The sequence below is a fragment of the Marmota flaviventris genome, chromosome 2 (assembly GCF_047511675.1).
Source record: "Marmota flaviventris isolate mMarFla1 chromosome 2, mMarFla1.hap1, whole genome shotgun sequence".
Classification (NCBI taxonomy): domain Eukaryota; kingdom Metazoa; phylum Chordata; class Mammalia; order Rodentia; family Sciuridae; genus Marmota; species Marmota flaviventris.
The window spans coordinates 13,573,618-13,598,969 of record NC_092499.1 but is presented as its reverse complement, the minus strand read 5'-3'; the positions used below and the strand labels follow the sequence as shown (position 1 = coordinate 13,598,969).

The 25,352-nt window shown below is 33.5% G+C and overlaps 1 protein-coding gene across 4 annotated transcripts in view; it reads right to left on the bottom strand.

The window, feature by feature from the left end:
- The window catches only part of Tc2n (tandem C2 domains, nuclear), a 39,298-nt gene that overhangs the window by 3,592 nt on the left and 10,354 nt on the right, over positions 1-25,352 (bottom strand). For 3 of the 4 annotated variants that reach the window (XM_071607598.1, XM_071607597.1, XM_027931721.2), the window contains 8 exons: positions 21,408-21,641; positions 14,507-14,674; positions 13,360-13,451; positions 11,804-11,879; positions 11,184-11,284; positions 10,395-10,511; positions 7,510-7,701; positions 3,532-3,646 (listed from right to left, as the gene is read on the bottom strand). In XM_071607598.1, the coding sequence (XP_071463699.1) occupies positions 3,532-3,646; positions 7,510-7,701; positions 10,395-10,511; positions 11,184-11,284; positions 11,804-11,879; positions 13,360-13,451; positions 14,507-14,674; positions 21,408-21,641 (1,095 nt within the window). The remainder of the gene's footprint in view (positions 1-3,531; positions 3,647-7,509; positions 7,702-10,394; positions 10,512-11,183; positions 11,285-11,803; positions 11,880-13,359; positions 13,452-14,506; positions 14,675-21,407; positions 21,642-25,352) is intronic. The other variant, XM_071607599.1, reaches the window with a different exon arrangement.

The following is a 25,352-nucleotide window of genomic DNA, read 5'->3' as shown; positions in this document are numbered from 1 at the left end:
GGAAAGAAACTTTTCAAAGATGGGAACTGCACTAAAATTCAGGTTTATTATATATAGCTTTTCACCTCAGCATATGCCCTAGTCTGACTGGCACAGCATGCTTACGGCTCGAGCAGAATGTGCCATGTTATCAGGTAATAAAGCTGGGATTGCAGGGTAACAAGAAGGGGATGAGGGAACTCCCAGGAAGGGAGTCTCAGAGTGAGGACCAAGAGACCTGAGCATTAAATTTATAAAATACAGATCATTAGTTTTAATCTAGGGAGTTCACCTGTTAATGTAATATATTGTATTTGTAAATTTCCACTGTTGTCCTTATGACTCACTATTCCAAGATGGACTTTATTTGCTTACTTTTTAAAAAATTTGTTCTTTTTAGATACACATGACAGCAGAGTATATTTTGACATATTATACATATATGGAATATAGCTTATTCTAATTAGGATTCTATTCTTGTGGTTATATGTGATGTGGGGTTACACTGATCATGTATTCATGTATGAACATAGGAAAGTTATGTCTGATTCATTCTACTGTCTTTCCTATTCCCACCTCCCCCTTCCTTTCATTCCTCTTTGTCTAATTCAATAAACTTCTATTCTTCCCTTCCCTCTATTTGCTTACTTTTATTTTAGGATTTTTCTATCTATCTACATAGGTGATGTTAGTGTAGAGTTAATTTTATGTATGTGCTATCTAATCTGTTTTGATATCAAGAATATGCTAACAAAATTATTTTTCCTGTTGGAGTCTGTAAACAAGTCAAAAATAACACCTGGCATTTTGCCAGGGGAATGTTAGAGTTCGTAAACAAGTCTGGATGGTGCCTGGCAAAATGCCAGAGGGAGTGGTTTGAGAAGTAACAAAAGCGAGCTATTAAGTGTGGAGATTCCTTATTGGTTGACTGATGTTAATTAGATAAGCTGTGTGGAATGTATAAATACTGCTCCTGTCCTACAATAAACGGCTCCTACTCCTGCTGTATCAATCAACACAAGTCGTTCGTCCACCCCCCCCCCCCACCCCCCCCCCACCCCCCCCCGGTTGTTTTGCTGCAGCCGGACTGCGGCAGATGGTGGCCCGTTACGGGGAGCCCCGGGACACTCGGGGGTAAGTGACGAAAAAAAAAAAAGCTGCCCGTCCATAGATAGGACGGGAGCAAATCTGCTCGTCCCTAGGCAGATAGGGCGAGAGGAAAAATGGCCATTTCGAGAAAATGGAAAAGATTGATACAGTATGTTTGTGTCTTGTTTTGTCTTGAAATGTTGTATTGTCTTTGTGATGAAAATATGGAAGGGGTGAGAAGTAAATTACTAAGGGAAGGAGGCACCCCAGTGGAACCAAGAATAGTTAGGGCATGTGTTGACGGAAGCCCAGGAACTCTAGTCAGAAAGAAAAAGAAAGTTCAGAAGAAGAAGGATTATCAGGAAAAAAGTTGCAGCAAAAGGCTATTACTAAATACTTTTCGTTACCGGAGGGTGCATGAAGCGGAGAGGCGGCTGCCAAGTGTGCAAGCCGGTCACAGCGCAGCAAGGATTTTCCAAGAGGTGGCGGTGAATGGCCCTTCCCCGCCTCCTGGCCAGGGAGCTGGCTCTTCCACTGCTGTGAGCCCAAATCTAGACCTGACCTGGAGGCACAGTCTCGCAGGCTCTTGCTCCCTGTGCCCAGTAGCAGTTTGAGTCCGGGACACTCCCCAGGGCCATCTGGGGCTGCCCAGGCACTACAGCCAGCAGAAGACGCTACTGGTGTCCCTGATGTTTGGTCATTTTCAATGCCAATAACTAAGCTACAATGGTTCTCCCACACCTGGAAGCTGATGAGTAATAACACTATTAATGCTTATTTCAAATGTAAAAAACCTTGAGATAATGTACTAAATTGTTCAGAAGGTTGTTTTCTTAGTGGAATGCTACAGGATTTTCTTTAGCCAGCCGGCGTTCCTGCCTTCGTGCCAGTGAAGACGAAGGTGGAAGAATTTCCAGTGTTGCTGAGAACCGGACAAAACTTCGGCTGAGAAATGGACGAGACTTCAGAGCTGTTGCTGTTTCTGCTGCTACAGCTTAGGCTAGCTGCCTGCAGAACTTCCCTGGACTGTGATTTAAGCTAGCTGCCTGCAGAACTTCCCTGGACTGTGATTTACCTGGACTGTGAGTTAATCTATTGAGAGACTGCTTTACCTGGACTGAGACAACAAACTGTAATCTACAACAAATTGTAACTCGGTATCTTTGCAAATGGTGCCATTGCTGGTATAATTTTTCCAAGGGCTTCTTGCATGGAGCCATCAATTGGCTTGGTATTATGGCATTTTGTATCCTCCCTTTCTGTTTGTAGCAGGTTATTTATGGTGTTTCTGTAAAAACCACTATGGTCGTTATTTAAATTAAACAAAAGGGGGAAATGTTGGAGTCTGTAAACAAGTCAAAAATAACACCTGGCATTTTGCCAGGGGAATGTTAGAGTTCGTAAACAAGTCTGGATGGTGCCTGGCAAAATGCCAGAGGGAGTGGTTTGAGAAGTAACAAAAGCGAGCTATTAAGTGTGGAGATTCCTTATTGGTTGACTGATGTATCTAGTTTATGCTAATTAGATAAGCTGTGTGGAATGTATAAATACTGCTCCTGTCCTACAATAAACGGCTCCTACTCCTGCTGTATCAATCAACACAAGTCGTTCGTCACCCCCCGGTTGTTTTGCTGCAGCCGGACTGCGGCATTTTCCATCTTTTTTTCTTGCTTTAGAATAGCTTATATAAAAAAGGAATCAGATGTTCCTTGAAAGTTTGGTAAAATCTGTCAGTAAAATAATCTTAGCTTAGTGCTTTTTATGAGAGAGAGTTCTCTCCCTTTTCATGGCTACTCTTTTTAGATTTCTTCCTCTTGAGTAAATTTCTTAGAAAGACATTTATTTCATATAGATGTACAAATGAATTAGTATTGTTACACCTGGTATTGCCTTATATATAACCAAATCTCTTCTGAATTTAAAAATCCTTTTCTTGATTCAGAATATCATTCATGTTTTGTCTATTTTTCTGCTTTATCCAACCTGCTACAGATTTGCCTATTTTAATGGTCCTTTCAAAGAAAAAAAGTTTAGTTTTATTGATTGTGTTATCTGCTGATGTCTCTACATTTTATAACTTCAACCTCAGCTTACTTCTTTCCTTGAATTTTTTGTTTTTGTAGCTTCTTGAATTGAATGTTCAGTTTCATTTATTTTTATCCTTTCTACAGTGGACATTCATTGTTACAGTGGACATTTATTGCTTTGCCTGCTCCCAGATAGTTAATTCCCTTCTTTCATGCTAAAAAGGATCAATTCTACCTTCCTCTTAGCCTGGGAGATAGGGCTGACCTCAAACCTTCAGTTCTAGGGGTGGCCAAGTTACTAGGCCTAGCCAACGAAAGTATCACAAGTCCTGATTGTGCATCCAGCAAAGGAAAGACATCACTCTACTGGTCTCTTCATTCTTATTGAATTGTAATCTCTCTGCATTTGATGTACTTTGAACACTGATACACTTACTTAAAGTCAGAGGTGTTGATGAGCTTGGAAGATACTGTGCCTCAAGAATTTGAAGCTGAATCCTGCTATTTACTGCTTGAAAACAAGTCCCCAATTCAAGTTCTGCATGGCAAACCTGTATATCAAAAAGTATCATTCAGTATTCAATAATAAAGTTTGGAAATATTTCAAAAATAGTTACAGTTTTTGAAAGCTTTGCTTTCTATTGACGCTCAAAGCCATTAGTTATAAGATAAGAAGATAAATGTCATAGATTCTGTAAATATAAGGCATTCATTTGCATCAATTCTGAAAGTCTGTATACCTACATACTGGATTTCAATATCAGTAATACTAAAAGACAATTCAACTTAAAAACAAATTAAATTCCTAGGCAATATTAACAGAAAAACTGCCAGTGAAATAAACCAACAGGAAGGAATGCACTTTTAAAATAATTAAATGTAGTCAATTGAGTTTCCTAATTTTAGAATTCAGAGTAGATGCTATAAAAATCAGAAGACAAAGGATTGATGTAATAAACAGATTTATGGATCCAGAGTTGCATATCTATCCTGAATGGAAACAAGCCAAAGGAAGCTGGCAAGAAGGAAGCTAATCAGTGATAAGGCCGTATATAATAAGGAAAAGGTTTTTTAAAAAAAAAAAACTGAGGCAAACTTTAAGATGAAAACAACAGGTGGGGAGGTGGATTAAAATATGCTCGTCAGTACTGCTTACCAACAGGAAAAGAAAGCTGGTGATTTGTCTGTGAAATACAACACAAATCCTACTCATCTGGATTCCAAGGTACTTGGAGTGAAAAGTAAAAGAGAAACATGAAGTTGTCCAGACACAAAAAGATCACTGTTCATGTATTGAAAAGAACAAGAATGGGAATAAGAATACAACATTTACAGACTTACTAGAAGTGATTCCAGTAAAGTTACAGAACAGTTGAATGATACTTGACAAAAAGGTTTACATATTTGGTAACTGTCCAGTATTCCTTAATCACTCATTGAGGGGGGAACAAAAAAACCTTTCTACATACATGACATCACCTCAAGCTTGGGTCTTTTCTTAAAACATGATGCTGTGTTTTATAACTGTCATGCCATGAGAAATCAAGAAATAGAGAGTAAAAAGTGAATTGTTTAAAAAGTAGAAACTTGAGTTCAGGTTAATTTCCTCTCGAAAAACTCTAAAATGAGAATAAAACTGTTCAATCTGGCAACAATGCTGACTTTTTAAATAAGCGAATTTATTGCTTTTCATGTTTACTCTAAGTGAGAACTGATTAACAACTCTTTTTGCATAACTAACTGGATAGCCATATATAAAATAAAGTCTTTCTTGATTAAAAAAAAGTTGTTTCTGCCCTTGGCATTTAAATTAATACATTAAAAAACTATAATCATTTATTGTTTACAAAACACAAAGATAACCATGATTAAACTTTTTTCATCAATTCTTTTTTCATTATGGTTTTGCACCCATAATTAAGTAACACTTATAAAAACAGCTAAAGGTGGCAAAACTTCTCTTATTGTTACACAATTGTAGAGTTAATTCTCATAAACAGTAGCATTTGGCAATGGGTTTGCTATTTCCTACTTGCCAAGGTTATCTCACAAATTCAATTTATATTCCAGGACATTAATTCAGATCATGAGAAAATATTCAAAATAATTTTCAATCTCATAATAACCAAAAATTAAAATACAAATCAATTAGTTGGTGTGTACTGACTATATTTAATAAGCATAAAACTGTAGAAGGTATGATATTTGCTCCTGAATAATGAACCAATTTTTAAAGAAAAATTTATTAGCCTTCCCGGAACCATTAAAAAAATGAGATGCCAACCATAATCAGGAAGAATCATAAACTGATGATGTTTGAAAATGTCTTCAAAGGGAACATACATGGAAGAGTTCAGAGGGTTAGCTCTGGAATCAAATCTGGATTCCTTGACTATTTACTGGCTGTGCAAATGGCTTCACTGATCTCCACATAGGAAAAGGAGTGCACAGGCTCAGAAGAGCGGTATGAACAGTAGATTACTTAGCAACGAGTCAGCCATAAGGTAAATCTCTATAAAGGTCAACTACTTCTTCAGGCAAATTTTATCTCTTCTATCTTATTCAATACTGAAATTTGAGGTCAAGTAAATACATTAGTATCGGCCAAGGTCAGGAACTCTCCTGAAAAAAAAACATTAGCTTTATACAAAGCAATGCTATTCATGGTGCAACAGTTATCAATGTGGATAGTGGGTAGACAAGTCTGGTTCTTTCAATGGCATAATTACAATATCTATTTTCCTCTTCAGAACATAAAACAAAGCAAAATACTATTCTTATCTTAGCCAATAATATGAAACATCAGTACTTGGTAACATAAATTCATTGGTCCTGAATAACACAAATGCTCTTATTTCAAGACATCAATCTTTATATACCTAGCGCGTGACATCCAGTACAAACCAAGTGTTTATAAGACTTCTAACATATGAAATATAATTTATTAGAAATCCAGTCATAATCATTCATTCAAATTCTCCAGGCATATAATATCTCAGTTTCCCAGAAAATACCTTCACTGACTTATCTTTTGATGTATTCTGTCTTTAGAGTTTTAATGTATGAATAATTTGATTAGTGTTTTTGTATCTTCTGTAAAAGATGGTTGCAGATTACTGTCTAATAAGCTATTGTCAACTCTGCCAGTGACAAACTCCTGTCACAGCTGCTATGTTTTAACAGAAAAGGACAGTAATCTCATTTGGTATGCTTTCATTCATCATTTATTTTTTCATACCTGCCTACATACAAATATACAGTACCAACAATATGGTAGGATCTTAGTTAACAGCACAGTAAAATATGAAGAAAACAGAAACTTGAGACTTGTTTTGTTTTATTTAAAATTAAGTAACTTAAATAATGATATGACATAATAAATGCCATAAAGAAAACATTGGGGATTAAAATTAACAGGGAAAAAGATATCAGAAATTTCAATTCTTCTGATTAATTACAGTAACCTTTGTTTCTTATGTTTTAATTTCTAATTTCCCCTACAATTTGGTGATTTGCAAGGCTACACATTAGAATCACTTGGGGAACTTTTGAAAACTACAAATGCTTCTGTTCCAACCCTCAAGAAATTTTATTGACTTAAATTTGCCAGGTAATTATAATGTACAGAAAGGGTTAAAAAGCACTTCAAGTAATCTTAAATATTTTTGGAAGTAGGTAAAATATAAGTCCTAAATAAGTTTAAAATCACCTATAGATTTGACCTTATAAAACTCAGGACTGTTCTCTATCCTGACACAGAAACTACATAATTAAATTATTAGGAATCTCTAAATAAAGACAATGTTCAGCTGGCCACTTGAGAGAAGTAAACATCAGGTCTCAGAAATCAATCAAGCACTACAGGTAAGCAAGCCTGAAAAAAAAAAAATCTGGGCTGGGAATGTAGCTCAGTGGTACAGTAGGTGCTCATCATGCATGAGGTCCTGGGTTCCATTCTAAACACCAAAAAATCAAAACCCAACTTCCATTCTAACCTATTTATGAACAGATATACAGTTTACCCAGGATTAAAACAACTTCCCTAATCTATTTCAGGGCAATCTCAGATTGAATTTGGACTTTGACCTTATGATCCTTTGTTGTTTTTCCCAAGTCATCAGCAACTAGAAAAACTTTTTAAAATGTATTAAAGTTTTTCATGTTTCAGGATTACTATACCTGATGAAACATTAATAAATATTGTGCTAGGAGAAGGTAATCCAACGTTATTTTAAAATAGAGAAACAGTTATGTTGACCTTTCATCAATTTTTGAAACGATATTACTTCTTCAGACTTTTCCTGATTCCATAATTAATAAAGTATTCAAGTTATCCTCCACTAACAAAACACTATCCACTAAGCCATTCTAAAAGTACAAAATATTTTTAACACTGCATATTATTATCACTTACAGAAAATTTTGAAGGTGGTATTATATCCAAAGAGTAATCCATTTCCTGTGTGCTGAGAGTTCTAAGCGACACAGAACATTCTCCAATGGTTTTCTTCCTGGGAGTTTGGGTTTGAATCTTGAATACAAGTCTTACAGTTTGTAGATTTTGTAGTTTAATAGCAAATACAAAAGTTTCCAAAAATTCAATAACCTTAAAAAACAATAAAATATATAAAGGGTTGAAAAAAGTTTGATATACTATTACAAAATGATATTTTACCTTTATATCTAGAAAAACTACATTTAATTTTTTTTACAACAGTAAAAATATTTTTCCTACTTTATTGGTGCATTATATTTGTACATACTGATGGGATTTATTGTTACATATTCATATATGACATAATATAACAACATAATTAAAAAATTTTTTTAATGTAAATGAAAATGAGAAGAGCCATAACTTGTTTTTCCGGAGTTCATTCTGGATATTACCTTCCTCAACTTCACAAATCATCTTTTTAATTACCTAGGAACTCAGGTCAATATTAACATTGAGCTCACCAAAATATAGCTTTTTCCCTTTTTAAAAATTAAATTGTAGGGGCTGGGGATATAGCTCAGTTGGTAAGGTGCTTGCTTTGAATGCACAAGGCCCTGGGTTCGATCCCCAGCACCATAAAGAAAAAACAAATTAAACTGTTTTTTAATCTTTGGATCTAGGACATCTTTCCTACTATTTACCACAATTCTTCAACAGTTAGAGTAGTTCAAGAATCTCACATGTGAGCATGTTCAGTGCCCAGAATCTTGAATTATCACATGGACATATTTGAATTATTTCTTAAAGGAGACTAAACACTAGACAGTTCTTTTCCATACACTTCCTTTTTTCAATCTTTAGTGTATCCTTTTGAAAAGGCAAGATATCTGGGCAACTAACATAAATATTTTTGATACTCTGCACTAAAAAAATTTTGGCCAAATTTTCACCCGTACTATAATCACTTACATCTGCACAGTCAGAATCATGTTTCTAGAATTTTCCCACTACTGAACTTTTTCTTTAAGACTTTCAAGCCACAGGACCACACTGACAATACATTGCACATAAAATGTTAAACAAGTTTACAAATTAAGCAAGTCTGTGCAGATTTACTTCATAGTTTCCACATTTTGCCACAATAGGGATCTCCCAAAAATCTGCTGTATAAAAATAAATGTTAAAAATGAAAGATCCTATGTAGGTAGGTTCCAATATGCAAACATTTTTCCCTCTAACTTTTCCTAAATTAATTTAGTTTATTTTTTTAAAAGTAAAATTGTTAATTCAGAAAGTATTCTTCCTTGAGTGATAGAATTATACCCAGAGTTAAGATTTATTTCCATCTAGACTTTCTATGATGCATATTTTCATAAAGTGAGATCGTGACATACATACACACACCAATTTTTGATCACTGCCTTTTTCAATAATTTAGGACATTTTTCCCTGTCCTTAAAAACTCTTCCTATCCATAATTTTTCACAGCTGCCTAGTATTCTATCACATAGTGTTCTGGGTTGAATTGTATTGTATCCCCAAAAAAGATATGTTGAAATTCTAACTCCCAGTACCTCAGAATGTGACATCATTTGCAAACATCTCATTGCAGACATGATTCATAAAGTTAAAATAAAGTAATATGGGCATAGGGTAGACCCCAATCCAGTATGAGTGGTATCTTTGTAAGTACGTGGCCATGTGAAAACACAGAAACAGAGAGAACACCATATGAAGATGGAGGCAAAGCCAAGAAATAAGGAAAGCCAAGGATTGTTGGCCATAGCAGAATCTGGGAGGAAGAGTGGAGAAGATTCCCCCTCAGAAAAGGAACCAACATTGCTGACACCTTGATTTTGGACTTCTATTCCCCCCTCCCCACCCATGCTAAGGGTTGAACCCAGAACCTTACACATGCTATACAAGCACTCCATCACTGAGCTCTATCCTTAGTCCCAAGTTTCTTATTGTTTTAAAGCCATCCAGTTTGTGGTACTTTTTTTTTTTTTTTTACAGCAGCCTGAAGAAATTAATTAAATGGGTATACCATCAGGTTTTTCGATCATTCCTCTATGATGCTTTGAGATTATTTTTAACTTTTCACTATGAAAAAAACCACCAAGACTATTTTATAAAACAGTTTTGTTTGGATTTCAGATTACTTCCAAGGAGTAGATTCCAGTAGAATTACTAGAAATATATAAGGTTTTGATGTGTACTGTCAAAATCATTTCTAGAAAATTGTATGTTATAGCATACTTGTAAAATATTTCCTTATTTTAATAAGAAAAAAAGAAAGATCAATATATAATTTAAATCTGTATTTCTATGATTGATAGCAACAGTAATGTTTTGCTTATTAGTCATTTGAATTCTTATTTTTAAATGGTATGTTCTTTTCATTTGCATATAAAACCCTAAGTTTTCTATGTCAAAAAATATAATGAGCATGTATTTAAATTAATGTGAAATAAGAATTTATAAAAGTCAGGAACATAAACTACTCCATTTATAGTAACTGGAAGTATTTAAAAGTGATTAATTGCAATTGTGCAATTATTTTTCAAAGCCCAGTTAGGGAAAAGAAAAGATGAAAATATACACATTTATTTTCCTTTTAAATATATATTTTAGATACTGTTAATTTATATATTTTAGTGATCAAAATTTTCTTTTTAAATGAATCTTAATATTAGACAATAAAATATCAAAACATTTTGAGACTAAAAATTATCTTTAAAAAGCAAGGACACATAATTTTTAGTTTCCCAAAAGTAAAACACTTTCTTATTTTTTACATGGATAAAAGTGATAAATATTAGAAAAACAGAAAGGAAATTCAAACATAAACAGTCACTTACATTAGAAGCTTCCTTTGCTGATGACTTGAAATGCACTGGTTTGGGCAGCGTTAGTATTCCCTTTACAGAAATAGTGGGAGTATCACCATAACTAGAAGGCCAACTTAAATCTCTGCACTAAAAAATTAAAAGTATAGTTGGAATTTTACAAAGGACTCTGACAATACAAATATTTGATGTATTTGTTGAGTTAATGGCTTTGGATAATGATTTTCAAGATTTTTAAATAAACTTCAGTATATATTGAGACTTCATGTTTCATCCACATTAAAATAATTTTGATATTAAATATAGATATACCAGTTTTCTTCTTGCAGTTGAAAACATACAAACAGGGCTGGGGTTGTGGCTCAGTGGGAGAGCGCTTGTCTAACACAGGAGGCAATGGGTTCGATACTTAGCACCACATAAATAAATAAAGTCATAAAAAATACATATACTCATCACACACATTTTTATTTTCTTAAATGCTTTTTTTTGGTACTGGAAATTGAACCCTGGGTACTCTACCACTGAGCTTCATCCCCAACCCTTTTTGTTTTTTATTTTGGGACAGACCTCAAATTTGTGATCCTCCTGCTTCATCCTCTCAAAGTCACTGAATTACAGGTATGCATCACCATACCTGCTTCTTAAATGCTTTATCAAATACTATTCCTGAAAAAACACTATAGAACCCCAAATTCCAAAGACTAACTATTACCTCTTTCCCCAGAAGAGGGCAACAACAGATAAGTGTCGAAATATTTAATTTTGAAATAAAAGTTGGTATTAACTATACTAATTTACCTGTAAAACTGTGATCCAGATCTGCTCCACTGAAGAATTATAAAACAATTTCACATTCAATCTGCCAAAATCTCTTTCATCTCCTGAGAGAGTAATCGTATCTGAATTGTAAACAAAAGACAAAGATGTTTCAAAATTTCATGTAATCTTTTAAATTCAATTTTATGAGCACAACTGAAAAATGCCAACAATTATTTTTTAAGGTTTCCAATTTAGTAAGGCAAAAATCATACTTCTATGTTTTATTAAAGTACAAGAGGTGAAATAAACCATATAACTAACTACAAGATATAAAATTTTACCCAAATTGCAGTGTGGAAAATTTAAGTTAAAGCTTAAACAAACTATTTCAAATAATGTTTATATGACTTTAGTACGGTATGCTTCTAGAACTTTCTTCATTCATCTACTTTAAAACAAATGTACAAAGATGTTTAATAGTTTCACTTTTTAAAAACTGATTCATTCATGCATGAACACTGAAAAATAACCATCTGATCTGAGTATCCATATACAGATAATACTGTCAATATAGATATAATCATGTAGAATTTTTTTTACTGATCATGTTCACTTTCAAATTACTAATGAGTATAAAAATGTAATATTATATTCCTTACCCAGGCTTCTGTTACTCCCCTGAGAATTTTTTCTTGAAGATGTACTACTGGGTACACTAGACAACGAATCATGTCTCTACAAATAAAATCTTTTAGTCAGAAATTGCATATCAAACTGTAAGGATTCTGATACTTATGCCCCAAAACCTGCCCCATCAAACTGCATGCTAATCATTTTGACAATGTTACTAGTCAGAATTTCCCACTTTTAGACAATTAAAGAGAAAAATAAGTTTTCTCTGTGTGTTATCAGGAAAATTTTAAACATCTTATGAAAAAATATACTATAATGTCTCTGCTGGTTTTGGTTTGGTTTTATAATAAAGAGAAAGAGATTATTTCTTAAATTCCATACAGAAACATTAATGACAATTAGAGTATGTTTGGAAATGCCCAGTTACCTAAAAACCTGTAAAACAGCATATTAAACCATGGTCTCTCTAGTAGAAATAAAAACTCAGGCTCCACCTTAGGGCTGCTGAATCAAAAATTCTGGGCAGCAAGGGATGGCAATCTGTATTTTAACAAGCTCTCCAAATAATTCTGATGCATGGTCAAGAATTGTTGCTATAAAGAATTAATTCTGCAAGAAATTGAGAATTACTAAGGATGATTTAGAATACATTTCCATTGTATAAACCATAAGTATATATGTGTGTATATATGTACACACACACACACACACAAGCCCACAAGTGTATATAAAAACATTTACACAGATTTTACTTTCATTTACAGGAATACAGATAATTTGTCATGCTACTTTGCTTATCTCTATCTTCTAATTTTAAATAGTCATCAAAGTATCAAAAAAATTCTCCCTGGCTTTAGCCATACATGCTCATAATTTCAGCTACCAGGAGAATTGCAAGTTTGAGGCTGACCTGGACAATCTAGCAAGAACCTGTCTCAAAATAAAATTTTAAAAAGGGCCAAAGATATAGATCAGTGGTAAAGTGACTGCCTAGCATGCATAAGACCCTAGGTTTAATTCTCAGTACCACAAAATACAAAAACAAAGTAACTCAAAAATAGGATACTGTATTAATATAAGTGAATAAAGTTCTCCACCTTTATAGGAATGTTAATTTTTTTTTAATTTTTAATATTTATTTTTTAGTTTTCGGCGGACACAACATCTTTGTTTGTATGTGGTGCTGAGGATCGAACCCGGGCCGCACACATGCCAGGCGAGCGCGCTACTGCTTGAACCACATCCCCAGCCCAGGAATGTTAATTTTTAATAAAAACTTTCAATAAGGAAAGTTGATAAGTATTTTAATTATACTATTTAAAATTCCAACTGCCTCAAGATTCCTTAAGTGCATACCATCTGAGAGAAAATTCACACAAAAAAAGAACAAAAGAAAAATACTGTCTTTCATTAGTCAACTGGGAACTTCCCAAAGTAATGCATATGGGAAATGTATTTATTGTCCAAATATTAGAATAGCTATATCCACAAAAAGCATGTTATTTCTAATGTTGATTCATGTATTTCTGAATTTTTAATTTGAAATAATTATCACATATAAAAAATTATATAACTACTTTACCTGGATGAATCTCTGAGATGAACTTGTAAGATCAAACATAGATTTGCTTAGGCCAGGGGAACCAGGAAGTTTGCTGGTCCTTAGGTCACAAACTACACAGGGAAAAGAAAGAAGTGCTTATTTTTATAACAAGGAAAATCAAACACTGGAATTCTACTTAATTATTATAAACTAAATCTCTATAGAAATACTTTGTGAAAATTATGTGCAGATCTATATAAGAAATGAGCCTTTTGATGAGATCTAAAACATTTATTTTTCATTATTTTATTTTGTTTGAAATAGAAATCAAACAAAACATTTTCATATCCATATCAAAATGGATTTTTGTTCACGTTTCCCAATCCTCAATCTGAGAAGACTATCTAAGAGGATAGGATGTAAGTACTTTGTGTTATACGTACTTCAACTATTTAATGAGCACTTATCACATTTAAAAAAAAATCAATTCTGAATCTTATGTGCTCCTGTCTTTTTAGTGTCCTTCGTAACCTGAAAGGGCCTTGAAGAAAGGAACTCGGTAAACCAACCCTATGCTATATTCTAGTACGGTGGGGAACAGTCCCTTCAGTAAATCTTTCTTTCTTTTTTTCAGTACCCCACCCTGAATCTAGTGGCAGAGAGAGCTAGATATATCATCATCCTACAAAACAATGGGGATTTATGAATTAGAAACACACATAGTAGTCTATAATTGGAATAGTTTCAAATATGAAACTATAAAAATTTTATAGTTATTTAAGTATTTCTATTCTCTTTGTTTATATTTCTAATTACATCATACATTTTTAAACTCGTCATTCTGACTAGAACACAAAATAAAAAACTTGTAAATATCTGTTGTAGAGTTTGGATAGAAGGTACATAAATTAATAAAAATAATCTAAAAATAACTTTCAAAAAGGAAAAATTAATTAAAATTTGTAACTACCAATAGACACAATACATCAATCTTTCAGTTTTTAAATTAGTTATAACACCAGAGAGAAATCATGCTGTTTATCATAACACTTGTGAAGCCTGCTTTTCTCTTATTTAAAAATTATTTTTAATAATAAGAATCATATCATCCAGGTCTCAGATTTAATTTGATTGCTAAATTTGCTAAGGAGACACACAGAAGAAAAGCACAAAAGACTTTTCATACCTGATCCATACAGTCTTGTTGCTTCTGAATGAGGAGGAAAACGCCGACTCAAATCAGGTGAAAAGTGCTGATACATATAGAAAGGGTTGTACACATCATAGCTGGGCCCATGCTGAGCCGAACTGGAAAGTTCCACCTTTCGATCTCCAAAAGATGCCCTGGCAGATCCTGAAAAAAGCATTTCTAATGTTTTACAACATCGTCTCCTTGGTCCAACAGATGGTACAATCAAGACAAAGGAAAAAATATTATATTTCAAGTAATACTAAATTACATGCCTTTGATATCTTTAAAAAATGAGCACACATTTATGAAGTTCTAACTACATGAACTATTGTGCAAGGGAATAGTCAGGAATCTTGCTCTTAAGACAGTTTAGCAAATTTCTGACATTTTCTCTTTGACCTATAGACAATTCTGTATTTTGTGATCTGAGTTTCTTTTTATTTTTCTTCTAACATATAGAACATCTTTGAAATGGAAAAAAAAAATCTTGGAGATACACGCTCTTCAAGAAGATACAGAACATTTATAAAACTTGACTACATGCTGAGATAAACTTACAGCTCTTAAATTTGAAAGGACTGAACTCACATAAAGTATGTTTTCTTACCACAATGCAATTAAGTTAGAAATCAAATAACAAGAAGATGAATACAAATATTTATATGGAAACAGTAGGACTATGAATAAGCAAAAACGATAATCTTTAAGAAAAAAAAGATTTTCTCTATGGGGTTGTAATAATAGAATATTGGGGGCTGGGGTTGTGGGTCAGAGGTAAAGCGTTCGCCTAGCACATGCAAGGCCCTGGGTTCAATCCTTAGCACTACCTAAAAATAAACAGATAAAATAAAGGTATTGTGTCCAACTACAACTAAAAAATAAATATTAAAAAAAAGAATAGAGGGGCTGGGGATGTGGCTCAAGCGGTAGCGCACTCGCCTGGCATGCGTGCAGCCCGAGTTCAATCCTCAGCACCACATACAAACAAAGATGTTGTGCCCGCCAAAAACTAAAAACAAATAAATATTAAAAAATTCTCTTTCTCTCTCTCTCTCACACACTCTCTCTTAAAAAAAAAAAAAAAGAATAGAATATTGGCACAGTGACAGAAAAATAGATCAGTGAAACAGAATAAAAGGTCCTGAAAGAGATACTCATATTTTGTATACACTTGATTTATAACTGAGGTAGCCCTGCAGAGCAGTGGGGAAAGGATGGTCTTTTCTCTAAAGTATTAAGACAATTCAATATTGATATGGAAAAAATTATAAGCCTTCTTTCAACCAAATATATTGACAAAAATTAATTCCCTGGGGCTTGTACATCTAAATTAAGTGCCAAGGGCAAGCAAGTAAAGCTTCTGTACTTGTTAATTTGTAATTTTTTCACAAACTTAGGACAGGGAAATACTACTTAAATGGAACACAGAACATATTAACCATAAATGTATTCAGCTATACTAAAAGTCAAAATTTCCATTTGTCAAAAGACTAAGAGAATACAAAGGTAACCCACAGAGTGGGAGACGACATAACTGGCAAGAGCTTATATCCAGAACATATGAGGAACTCCTATAAATCAGTACAAAAAGGATAGACAGACCTCAATATAAATTGGCTTATGACTTAAACAGGCAACAACAGAAGAGGTCAACAACCTCATTAATAATGAAAGAAATATGAGTTTAAACCCCATTGAAATATTACCACACAACAGTATAGCTGAAACTAAAAATATTACCAAGAGCAAACACTGACAAGAAGCAATGTAAACAACTGTACTTTGCTGGTGTGAATGTAAATTGATCCAATCACTGTGAATAACAGTTTGGCAGTTACTACTAAAGCTGAAGATATTTATATTCAATGACCCAATAATGTCATTGTAGACATATATACAACAGAAATTTCTATATGTGTACACCAAGAGACATGTACAAGAAAATTTGTAAATATCATTATCTCTACTAGCCAAAAATTGAAAAAGAACCTCAAATGTAAATAACAGTAAAACAGATAAAAAGTAGTATATATCTGCTACATAAAAATACCTTCTAATATTCTATACAAAAAATACCATATATTATGCTATTTAGAATAAATTGTAATGTACATTTACAAACAGATATGAAAACAAATTAAAACTAACAACGTGAAAGAATCTCACAATGTTGAATGAAAAACATAAACAAAAGAATATATACTAATATTATTTTGTTTAAATAAAGGTCAGAACACAGAAAAAAATTAAACCACTATTTAAGGGATATGTGCTTAATTGTTAAGAAGAAAAACTAGAAAATTATAATGATTGTGTAAAAACTAAAAATAAAATCACCAGATAATCCAACTATCCTACTCCTAGGTATATATCTGAAGGAAATGAAGTCAGCATACAAAAGACACCTGCATACCCATGTTTACTGAGGCACTATTCACAACAGCCAATATATGGAATCAGTCTACGGACCATCAACAGACAAATGTATAAAGAAAATGTGGTACATACACACAGTAATTATTAAGGCATAAAAAGAATGTAATCCTGTCACTTGAAGGAAAATAAGCCAGACCAGAAAGGCAAATATTACATGTTTACATGTGGAAACTCAAAACATAATATTAAATTATAAAAAGATGACCAGAAAGTAGAGAAGTAACTATGAGGAGCTGGTAAGAGAGTCTGAGGGAGTAGGGAGAAAGGGCAGGGTGAGAGAGGACACACCAGAGGGTGAATGTAATCCTTGCAGTAATTCATTAGGCTTCTCTCTAGGTATGCATGAAAATGTCACAGCAAAACCCATTAATTTGTATGATTAATATGTGTTCATAAAAATGCAACTCTGATACCCTGGGTGACTGTCAGGCAGGGAACAGGGAGGCTTTTGGGTTGCTAGTGATACTCTATTTACCTTGTGCTGACTGCAGATGTTTTGCTTTGTAATAACTTACTATACTATGTGTTTCTGTTTTGTGCATTAGCCTATGTGTGTATGATATCTCACAATTTAAAAATTTCTTAAGGTTAATAATCATTTTAGGAATAAAATACAGACATAAAATGAAGTTTTTCAAAGGTTTAATTTACTGTCATCTTTTAATTCTTTTTGTTCCACTTAAAATGAAACACACGGAAGCTGGTATTTTCTGAATTTAGCTAAATATAAAATAAGTGATTTTGCATAGAGTTAGGAAGAGAAAAATAAAATATGGAATATGAGGTAAGATTTTATCCTCATCTTGGTTCAAATATCTGTTACAACCAAGTATATCTAGCACATGGGAGAGAAGCCTAATGAATTGTGATGTCAGATTCATTACCTATATATCTTATAAACAGACACTGAGATCATTTAGCACACAAACAATATTACAAATCTTTATAGTAACCCAAGTAGCCTGATCATTAGGAAGAAATCCTTCAAATAAAAGAAATCCTACAGTAGTAGCACCAAGATGATTTACTAGCTTAATAAGCTACACTTAAAAAAGAATACAGTATTCTCATTTCATTTTTCTCATTAGAGAAATTCAATTTTGCCCTGAGATAGGGTAGAATTTCTCTCAATTTACTAAAGTATAAAACTAAATGTAAAGTTACATGATTGCTCATCCTTCTCAAAAGCCTATTTAAAATTCTTTAAATTTAAAATGCATATTCTTAATGGCTAGGTAGGTAGATATGTGAAAAAACAAGAACAGCACAATGTTAATAGTAATTTTTTTATGAAGGCAGTAAGGTATAGCTATAAATAACACCTATTATCAAGAATGAAATCCTGTCACTTGAAGGAAAATAAGCCAGACCAGAAATTATTCCATATACAAAAAAAAACTTCAAATATACTTGAATTATAATTTTAGTTGCTATTGATAGGGGTCTGCCTTCTCAAAACTTTGTCCTCCGTCTCAGGCCATCACTTGCACATGCACACATGCACACCTACAACACATAAGACTTAGGTTCCAAGAATACTTCTTGAATCTAAGTAAATAAAGTAATTTTCTGGGCTGTGGTTGTGCCTCAGTGGTACAGCACTTGCCTAGGATACATGAGGCACTGGGTTCAATCCTCACACCACATAAAAATAAATAACTAAAATAATTGTGTTCATCTACAATTAAAAAAATTTTAAAGAGTAATTTTCTCTTCAATATATAAAAATTAGATAGTTTTACTACATCCTCAATGAACCTACAATTTAAGAGTTAATTTTTCACTCATTCAAGTCAAAATGCAATTTGTTTTCTAGTGAGTGCAATGAGAAAAACAAAGAAAAGCCATAACATATTTCTAGGTAGCTATTTCTTACTTTTTTCCTGATTATAAAAATAGTACATAAAATACCTTGTGTGTCTCAGAATACAGAATTCATTAAACAATCATGGTACACCCATATGATGAAATACTATGGAGTCATTAAAAAGCAATGGATAAACCAGGCATGGAGGTACATGCCTATAATCCCAGCATCTCCGGAGGTTGAAGTAGGAGGATTATGAGTTCAAAGTCAGCCTTAGTAACTTAGTGAGGTCCTGAGTAATAAAGCAAAACCGTGTCTCTAAATAAATTATCAAAAAGGGTTGGGGATGTGGCTCAGTGATAAAGCGCTTCTGAGTCCAATTCCTGGTACCAAAAATAAATAAATAAAAACACTGAATAAGAAAACATGTTCACCATGTATAATGTGAAGAAATGATTATGAGATTACTTGCACAGTCTGATCCTAATGTTGTTAACAAGTATGAAATAAAGCAATAAGATCTATTGAGCAGGATATCCTGTGAGCCAGAACTTTTTTAAAAATTTGTTCTTTTAGTTATGCATGATAGTAGAAAAACTATTTTTGAGAGATACTAGATATGCACTGGGTTCATCTTTCCTTCTTTCCAAAAACAAAAAAACAAAAACTACTCCTACCAGACCCAACTCTCCTATAGATAACAACAAATTATCTAGACAAAACAAAATCCCTAAAGGCACTGAAGAATAAAGAACAGTAGTGCAGATTCTGGACACCAGTTGACTCTTGAAAAAAAGGTAAGGGCCTAAAGTGAGTTATCTGTTTTGATAACTTTAAGCCTGAGTATAGGCCAAAAGTGACACCACGCGGGATATGTAAAACTCCAACAGCAAATGCACAGAAAAAGCAGAAAGCAGAATTCCAGGCAACCAGAGCTGCTGGAAAGAAAGGTGGGAATCCTGGAAAGGAGAGAGTTCCAAATTTTATAAAGGAAGTCTGCTCAAATATCTGACTGATCCATGAATCACCATACAAGGTTGCTGCCAAGACAGAATTTGCAGTCTACATTCAACCGAGTTACATATCTGATGGAAGGGAGGGACAAAGGAAGGAAAAAAAGGGGCGGGAAAGGAGGGAAAGAGAATTTCTCAAATTAATGTAACTAAATCTAGAGTATCTACAACATAACATTCAATGTCCAGAATATAATTCAAAATTATTCCATATACAAAGAAACTGGAAAATGTTAACTCATTCTCAAGAAAAAAGGCAAGTCACAGAATCCAAATCTTGATGATGTTAAAATTAGCAAAGATTTTAAAGCTTAAAGACATAAAATAGGCTTGAAGTAATATAAAAATAGAAAGTTGTGGGAGACACATAAAAAATAAGAAAAAGAACCAAATATAAATTCTAGAATTGAAAATGCACACCTCAAATAAAACGTTCACTAGATAGGCTGAACAGCAGAATGGCGATTACAGAAGTAAAAGACTGTGAACTTGAAAAGAGAACACCATTACCCAATCTAAAGAAGAGAAAGGAAAAAAATATGATTAGAAAAAATGAACAGTCTCAGAGAGCCATAGAACATTATCAAAGCTCAAAATGTGTGTAACTGGAATCTCAGAAGATGGAAAGAGGATAGGGCAGAAAAAAAATAGTGACAGGAATTTGGAATATACTGTTGTACATACTCTTCAATATTCAATAAACATACATAAAATTCAGCACATATACACTTGGGCAGCTCACAGTCTATAAGATTTATGTCAAAAGAAGAAATTTTAAACAGATTACTAAACTTTTTTGAGTATTTAGAGGGAAACATATTGATGTCTTCAATTTACTCTAAAATGCATTCCCCATCACTCACCAAAAAAAAAAAAAAAAAAAAGCGGGGGGGATTAATAATGTGTAGAAGACCAGGTAGGTGAATAGACATGTGATAATAACAAGTACTGAAAATGCTAATATGAGAATTTATGTGGTAAACACACAGGTAGGTACTCACTGTTAAGTTCTTCCAACTTTTCTGTAAGTTTAAAATTTTTCTAATAAAAATTTGAGGGGGAAAAGTCACTGGTGGAGTTTCAGTGGAATAATACAAATTATTTTTAAAAGTTACATATTGTTTCATCCTATCTTCATTAGTTCCTAGCCTCTACAACATAAGCCAAATATCAGCCAATGAATCTATCTTATGCAGGTAGCTACTTAGTCTGGGAGACAGACTGGTGAAAAAACAAGGGAAGGAACAAGGACTACCTGGCTGTTTCCTTATTTCTCATTGTACCAATTTTTAGAAAGTGGTAGATGAGAAACTACTTGTTTTTATGTTTACTGATCAAATACAGAATAATTCCTTTATTTTTTCTTTCTAGATATGTGAAAGATTACTGAGATGTATATTATTCTTGTTTTAAAACACCAAATCTATATACAAATGCACTACATGTGATCATATTTCATACTGGGACCCTTCAAAAACACTATACATTCAGTTCTTCTACAGAAAGAGCAAAACACATAAAACAAAATATATAATTTTAATATAAATTTTGTATTAAAGATAAAAGAGTAAAATAACATCAATGACAGTATTTAAAATGCTGTATGTTAAGTTTTAAATCCTGCTATTTTATTGTTTACCTTCAAGTTCTTCCAGATGAGAAGGAGTTCCTTGTGCCCTGGGCTGAATATAAGATAACTTGAACTTAGGCACCACAAATGGTACTTCTTTGCCATGAGAGGGTATTTTGGAAAGCAAATAATCCTCAGTACAGCCAACCTGAGGCTTTACAGAAACAGAAGTCAACGGAGGTATACAGATAGTGGTAGTCTGACTATTTGAGACTGCTGCTTTACTGTCTCTTTCCACAGAAACTGTATATAAAAGAAAAAAGGTAGAAAAAAAAGTCACAAATATGAATCATATTACATATAATAATCTAAACCTAGAAATTTCTGACACATAAACTACTCTTGGGTCCTATAAGCATTTCCAGAATCTATGTTAATTTTGACCAAAGTCTAGTAATTAATATACTATTGCTAAAGTACATTATCACATCATAATGGTTAAAAGTAATTTTTAAAGATTCATTCCTAATAAAGTTCATTGATGAAAAATAAGTTTATTTTGTAATAAGTTTATTTTGTAATAAGTTTATTTTGATTTCATAACTCTTTCAAGTGAAAATCTAGTCATTTAAAAATGGGTTTCATGGGAGGGGAAGGGAAGGGGCAGTGGGTTAGCAATGATGGTGGAATGTAATGGGCATCATTATCCAAAGTACACATATGAAGACATAAATTGATGTGAACATACTTTACATACAATCAAAGGTATAAAAAATTGTGCTCTATATGTGTAATATGAATTGTAATGCATTCTGCTGTCATTTATTTAAAAAATCAATTAAAAATTAAATAAATAAAAAAATAAAAATGGGTTTCATTGTGGCATATTTATACATGCAAATAACATACTTTAAAATCAAGAATCAATAAATGAGATGGATTCAAACCAAAAAGCTTCTTCACAGCAAAGGAAACAATCAATAATGTGAAGGAAGAGCCTAAGAATGGGAGAAAATCTTTACCACATGCACCTCAGATAGAGAATTAATCTCCAGGATATATAAAGAACTCAAAAAACCTAACACCAAAAAACCCCAAATAACCCAATCAATAAACGGGATAAGGAACTGAACAGACACTTTACAGAAGAAGAAATGCAATTGATCAACAAACATATGAAAAAATGTTCATCATCTGTAGCAATTAGAGAAATGCAAATCAAATCTAAGATTTCATCTCACTCAAGTCAGAATGACAATTTTCAAGAATACAAGCAACAATAAATTTTGGTGAGGATGTAGGGGAAAAGGTACATTCATACATTGCTGGTGGGACTGCAAATTGGTGTAGCCACTAAGGAAAGCGGTATGGAGATTCCTCAGAAAACCTGGAATGGAACCACCTTTGACCCAGTTATCCCACTCCTTGGTCTATACCCAAAGGATTCAAATTCAGCATACTACAGTGATGCAGGCACATCAATGTTTATAGCAGCTCAATTCACAATAGTTAAATTATGGAACCAACCTAGATGCCTTAAAATGGATGAATGGATAAAGAAAATGTGGTATATGTACAGAATGGAATATTACTCACCCTTAAATAAGAATGAAATTATGAGCTTTGCAGGTAAATGGAGGGAGCTGGAGAATATCATGCTAAGTGAAATAAGCCAATCCCAAAGAACCAAAGGTGGAATATTTTCTCTGACATACAGATGCTAACTCACAATAAGAGGGGCAGGGATGGAGTAGGGTGGGGGCAGCTAGACAAGAAAAGGGGTACTTTCAATTAGACAGAAGGGAGTGAAGGGAGGGGAGCAGGTATGAGAGTAGGAAAGAATGAATTGGACACTATGACCCTATGTGCATGTATGATTACACAACTGGTGTAGAAGAATAAGTTATACTCCATTTATGTATGATGTGTCAAAATGCTTTCTACTGTCATGTGTAACTATTTGCAACAAATAAAAAGAAAAAAATAGCATACTTTGATCATATTCACTCCCTCCCCCACATCCCCATTACCCTCTATTACCTCCCCTCTCCTTATCCCATCCCCTTCTTCTTTCTGATTAGTTTCATGTCTTTCCCTAACCCTAGATTCCACATTAGAAAAAATATGACACCTGTCTGACTTTTTTCAATTAACTTTATGACCTACAGTTCCCCCCATTTTCCTGCAAATAATATTTCATTCTTATTTATGGCTGAATAATATTCCATTGTGTATATATAAGGACCTAGGCTGATTCCATGATTTGGCTATTTTGAATTGTGCCATGATAAACATGGGTATGCTGACCTAATTCCTTTGGATTTATACCCAAGAATGGTTTAGCTAGATCATATATTTGGTTTATTTTTAATTTCTTGAGGAACCTCTCCATACTGATTTCCATAGTAGCTGTACTAATTTACATTCCCACCAATAGTGTATAAGGGTTCATTTCCCACCTCCTCACCTGCAATTTATTGCTTTTTGTATTCTTGATGACAACCATTCTGACTAGGGTGAAAGAGAACCTTAATGTAGTTTTGATTTGCATTTGATTTGCTAAAGATGATGAACATTTTTTCATATTACTGGCCATTCACACTTCTTTTGAAAAGTATCTGCTCAGTTCATTTGCCTGTATTTTGATTGTGTTGTTTCTTTTTTAGTGTTCAGTTTCTCAGTTTTGTATATATTCTAAATATTAATCCTCTGTCAGAGCAGTAGCTTGCAAAGATTTTCTCCCATTTTATAGACTCTTTACTCTTCAACAAAGCAATTTTGTTGTTAATGCTACTGGTTAACGTGAGTTTCAAATATATAAAGCAATATTGAGAAGCCAAAGGTATCCAAGTCTACACAGATCTCCACCAAAACAAATAAAATGCATGCTGACTCTAGATATATCATTATAGAACTCTCCCGGTCCTAGCTTGTATGACCCATTTTATCCATTCTGATTTCTAAACTGAAAGACTAAGATAGGCAGGTAAGCAAGTAAGCAACACTAGAGTTCATCTTTATATTTTGTATTATTTGCAGAATAAATGAAAGTACAACACTGTAGTGTAGGAACTTATGTAATGATTTCATGTAAAAAAGAAGCCCTCTATTACGTATTGGATATTGTTTAAATATATCTCCCAAGGATTTATGTGTTGAAGTTTAATCCCCACTGTGATATATTAAGAGGGTGGAAACTTAATCCAACTATGTGTTTAGAACTGTGGCCTTTGGGAGGTAATAAGGATTAGATAAGGTCATCAAGTAGAATCCCCATGACTGAATGTTAATGGCTTTTAAAAGGGAAAGGGAGCCAGGTGCAGTGGCGCATATCTATAATCCCAGCAGCTTGAGAGGCTGAGGCAGGAGGATCTGGAGTTCAAAGCCAGTCTCTGCAAAAGTGAGGCACTGAGCAACTCAGTGAGATCCTGTCTCTAAATAAAATACAAAATAGGGCTGGGGATATGGCTCAGTGGTAAAGCATCCCTAAGTTCAATCCCTGGCACCTTCACCAAAAAATAAAATAAAATACAAGGGAGATCAGGATACACATGTTCAATTCCTGTCTCTTGCTATGTGAGACCCTGCACCATCTTCAATTCTGCCAGCAAGAAGGCCATCACCAGATGCAGCCCCTTGACGTTGGTCTTCCAGAACCATGAGCCAAAATAAATCTCTTTTTGTTAAAACTTCCCCAGTCTATAGTACCAAGTGTTATGGGCACCAGAAGATAGACTAATACACCTTCATACCCAAATATACTAGGGTACTAGGAAGCTCTTCCCTAGACTAAAAAATATCAGAAAGAATCAGAGAAAAATAAAGTCCCAATCAGAACCCTGAAGAGATAAGGAAACCATGCATTTGAAAGGGAAATCTCCAGCGGTCCTTGATAAATGTGGGTCATGATAAAGTTATGGGTATTTCACCCATGGATCATTCATTCATATAAAGCATTTTAAATGTACTATTCATAAATCAGAATTTTTTTTTTTTTATTTATACTGAAACATT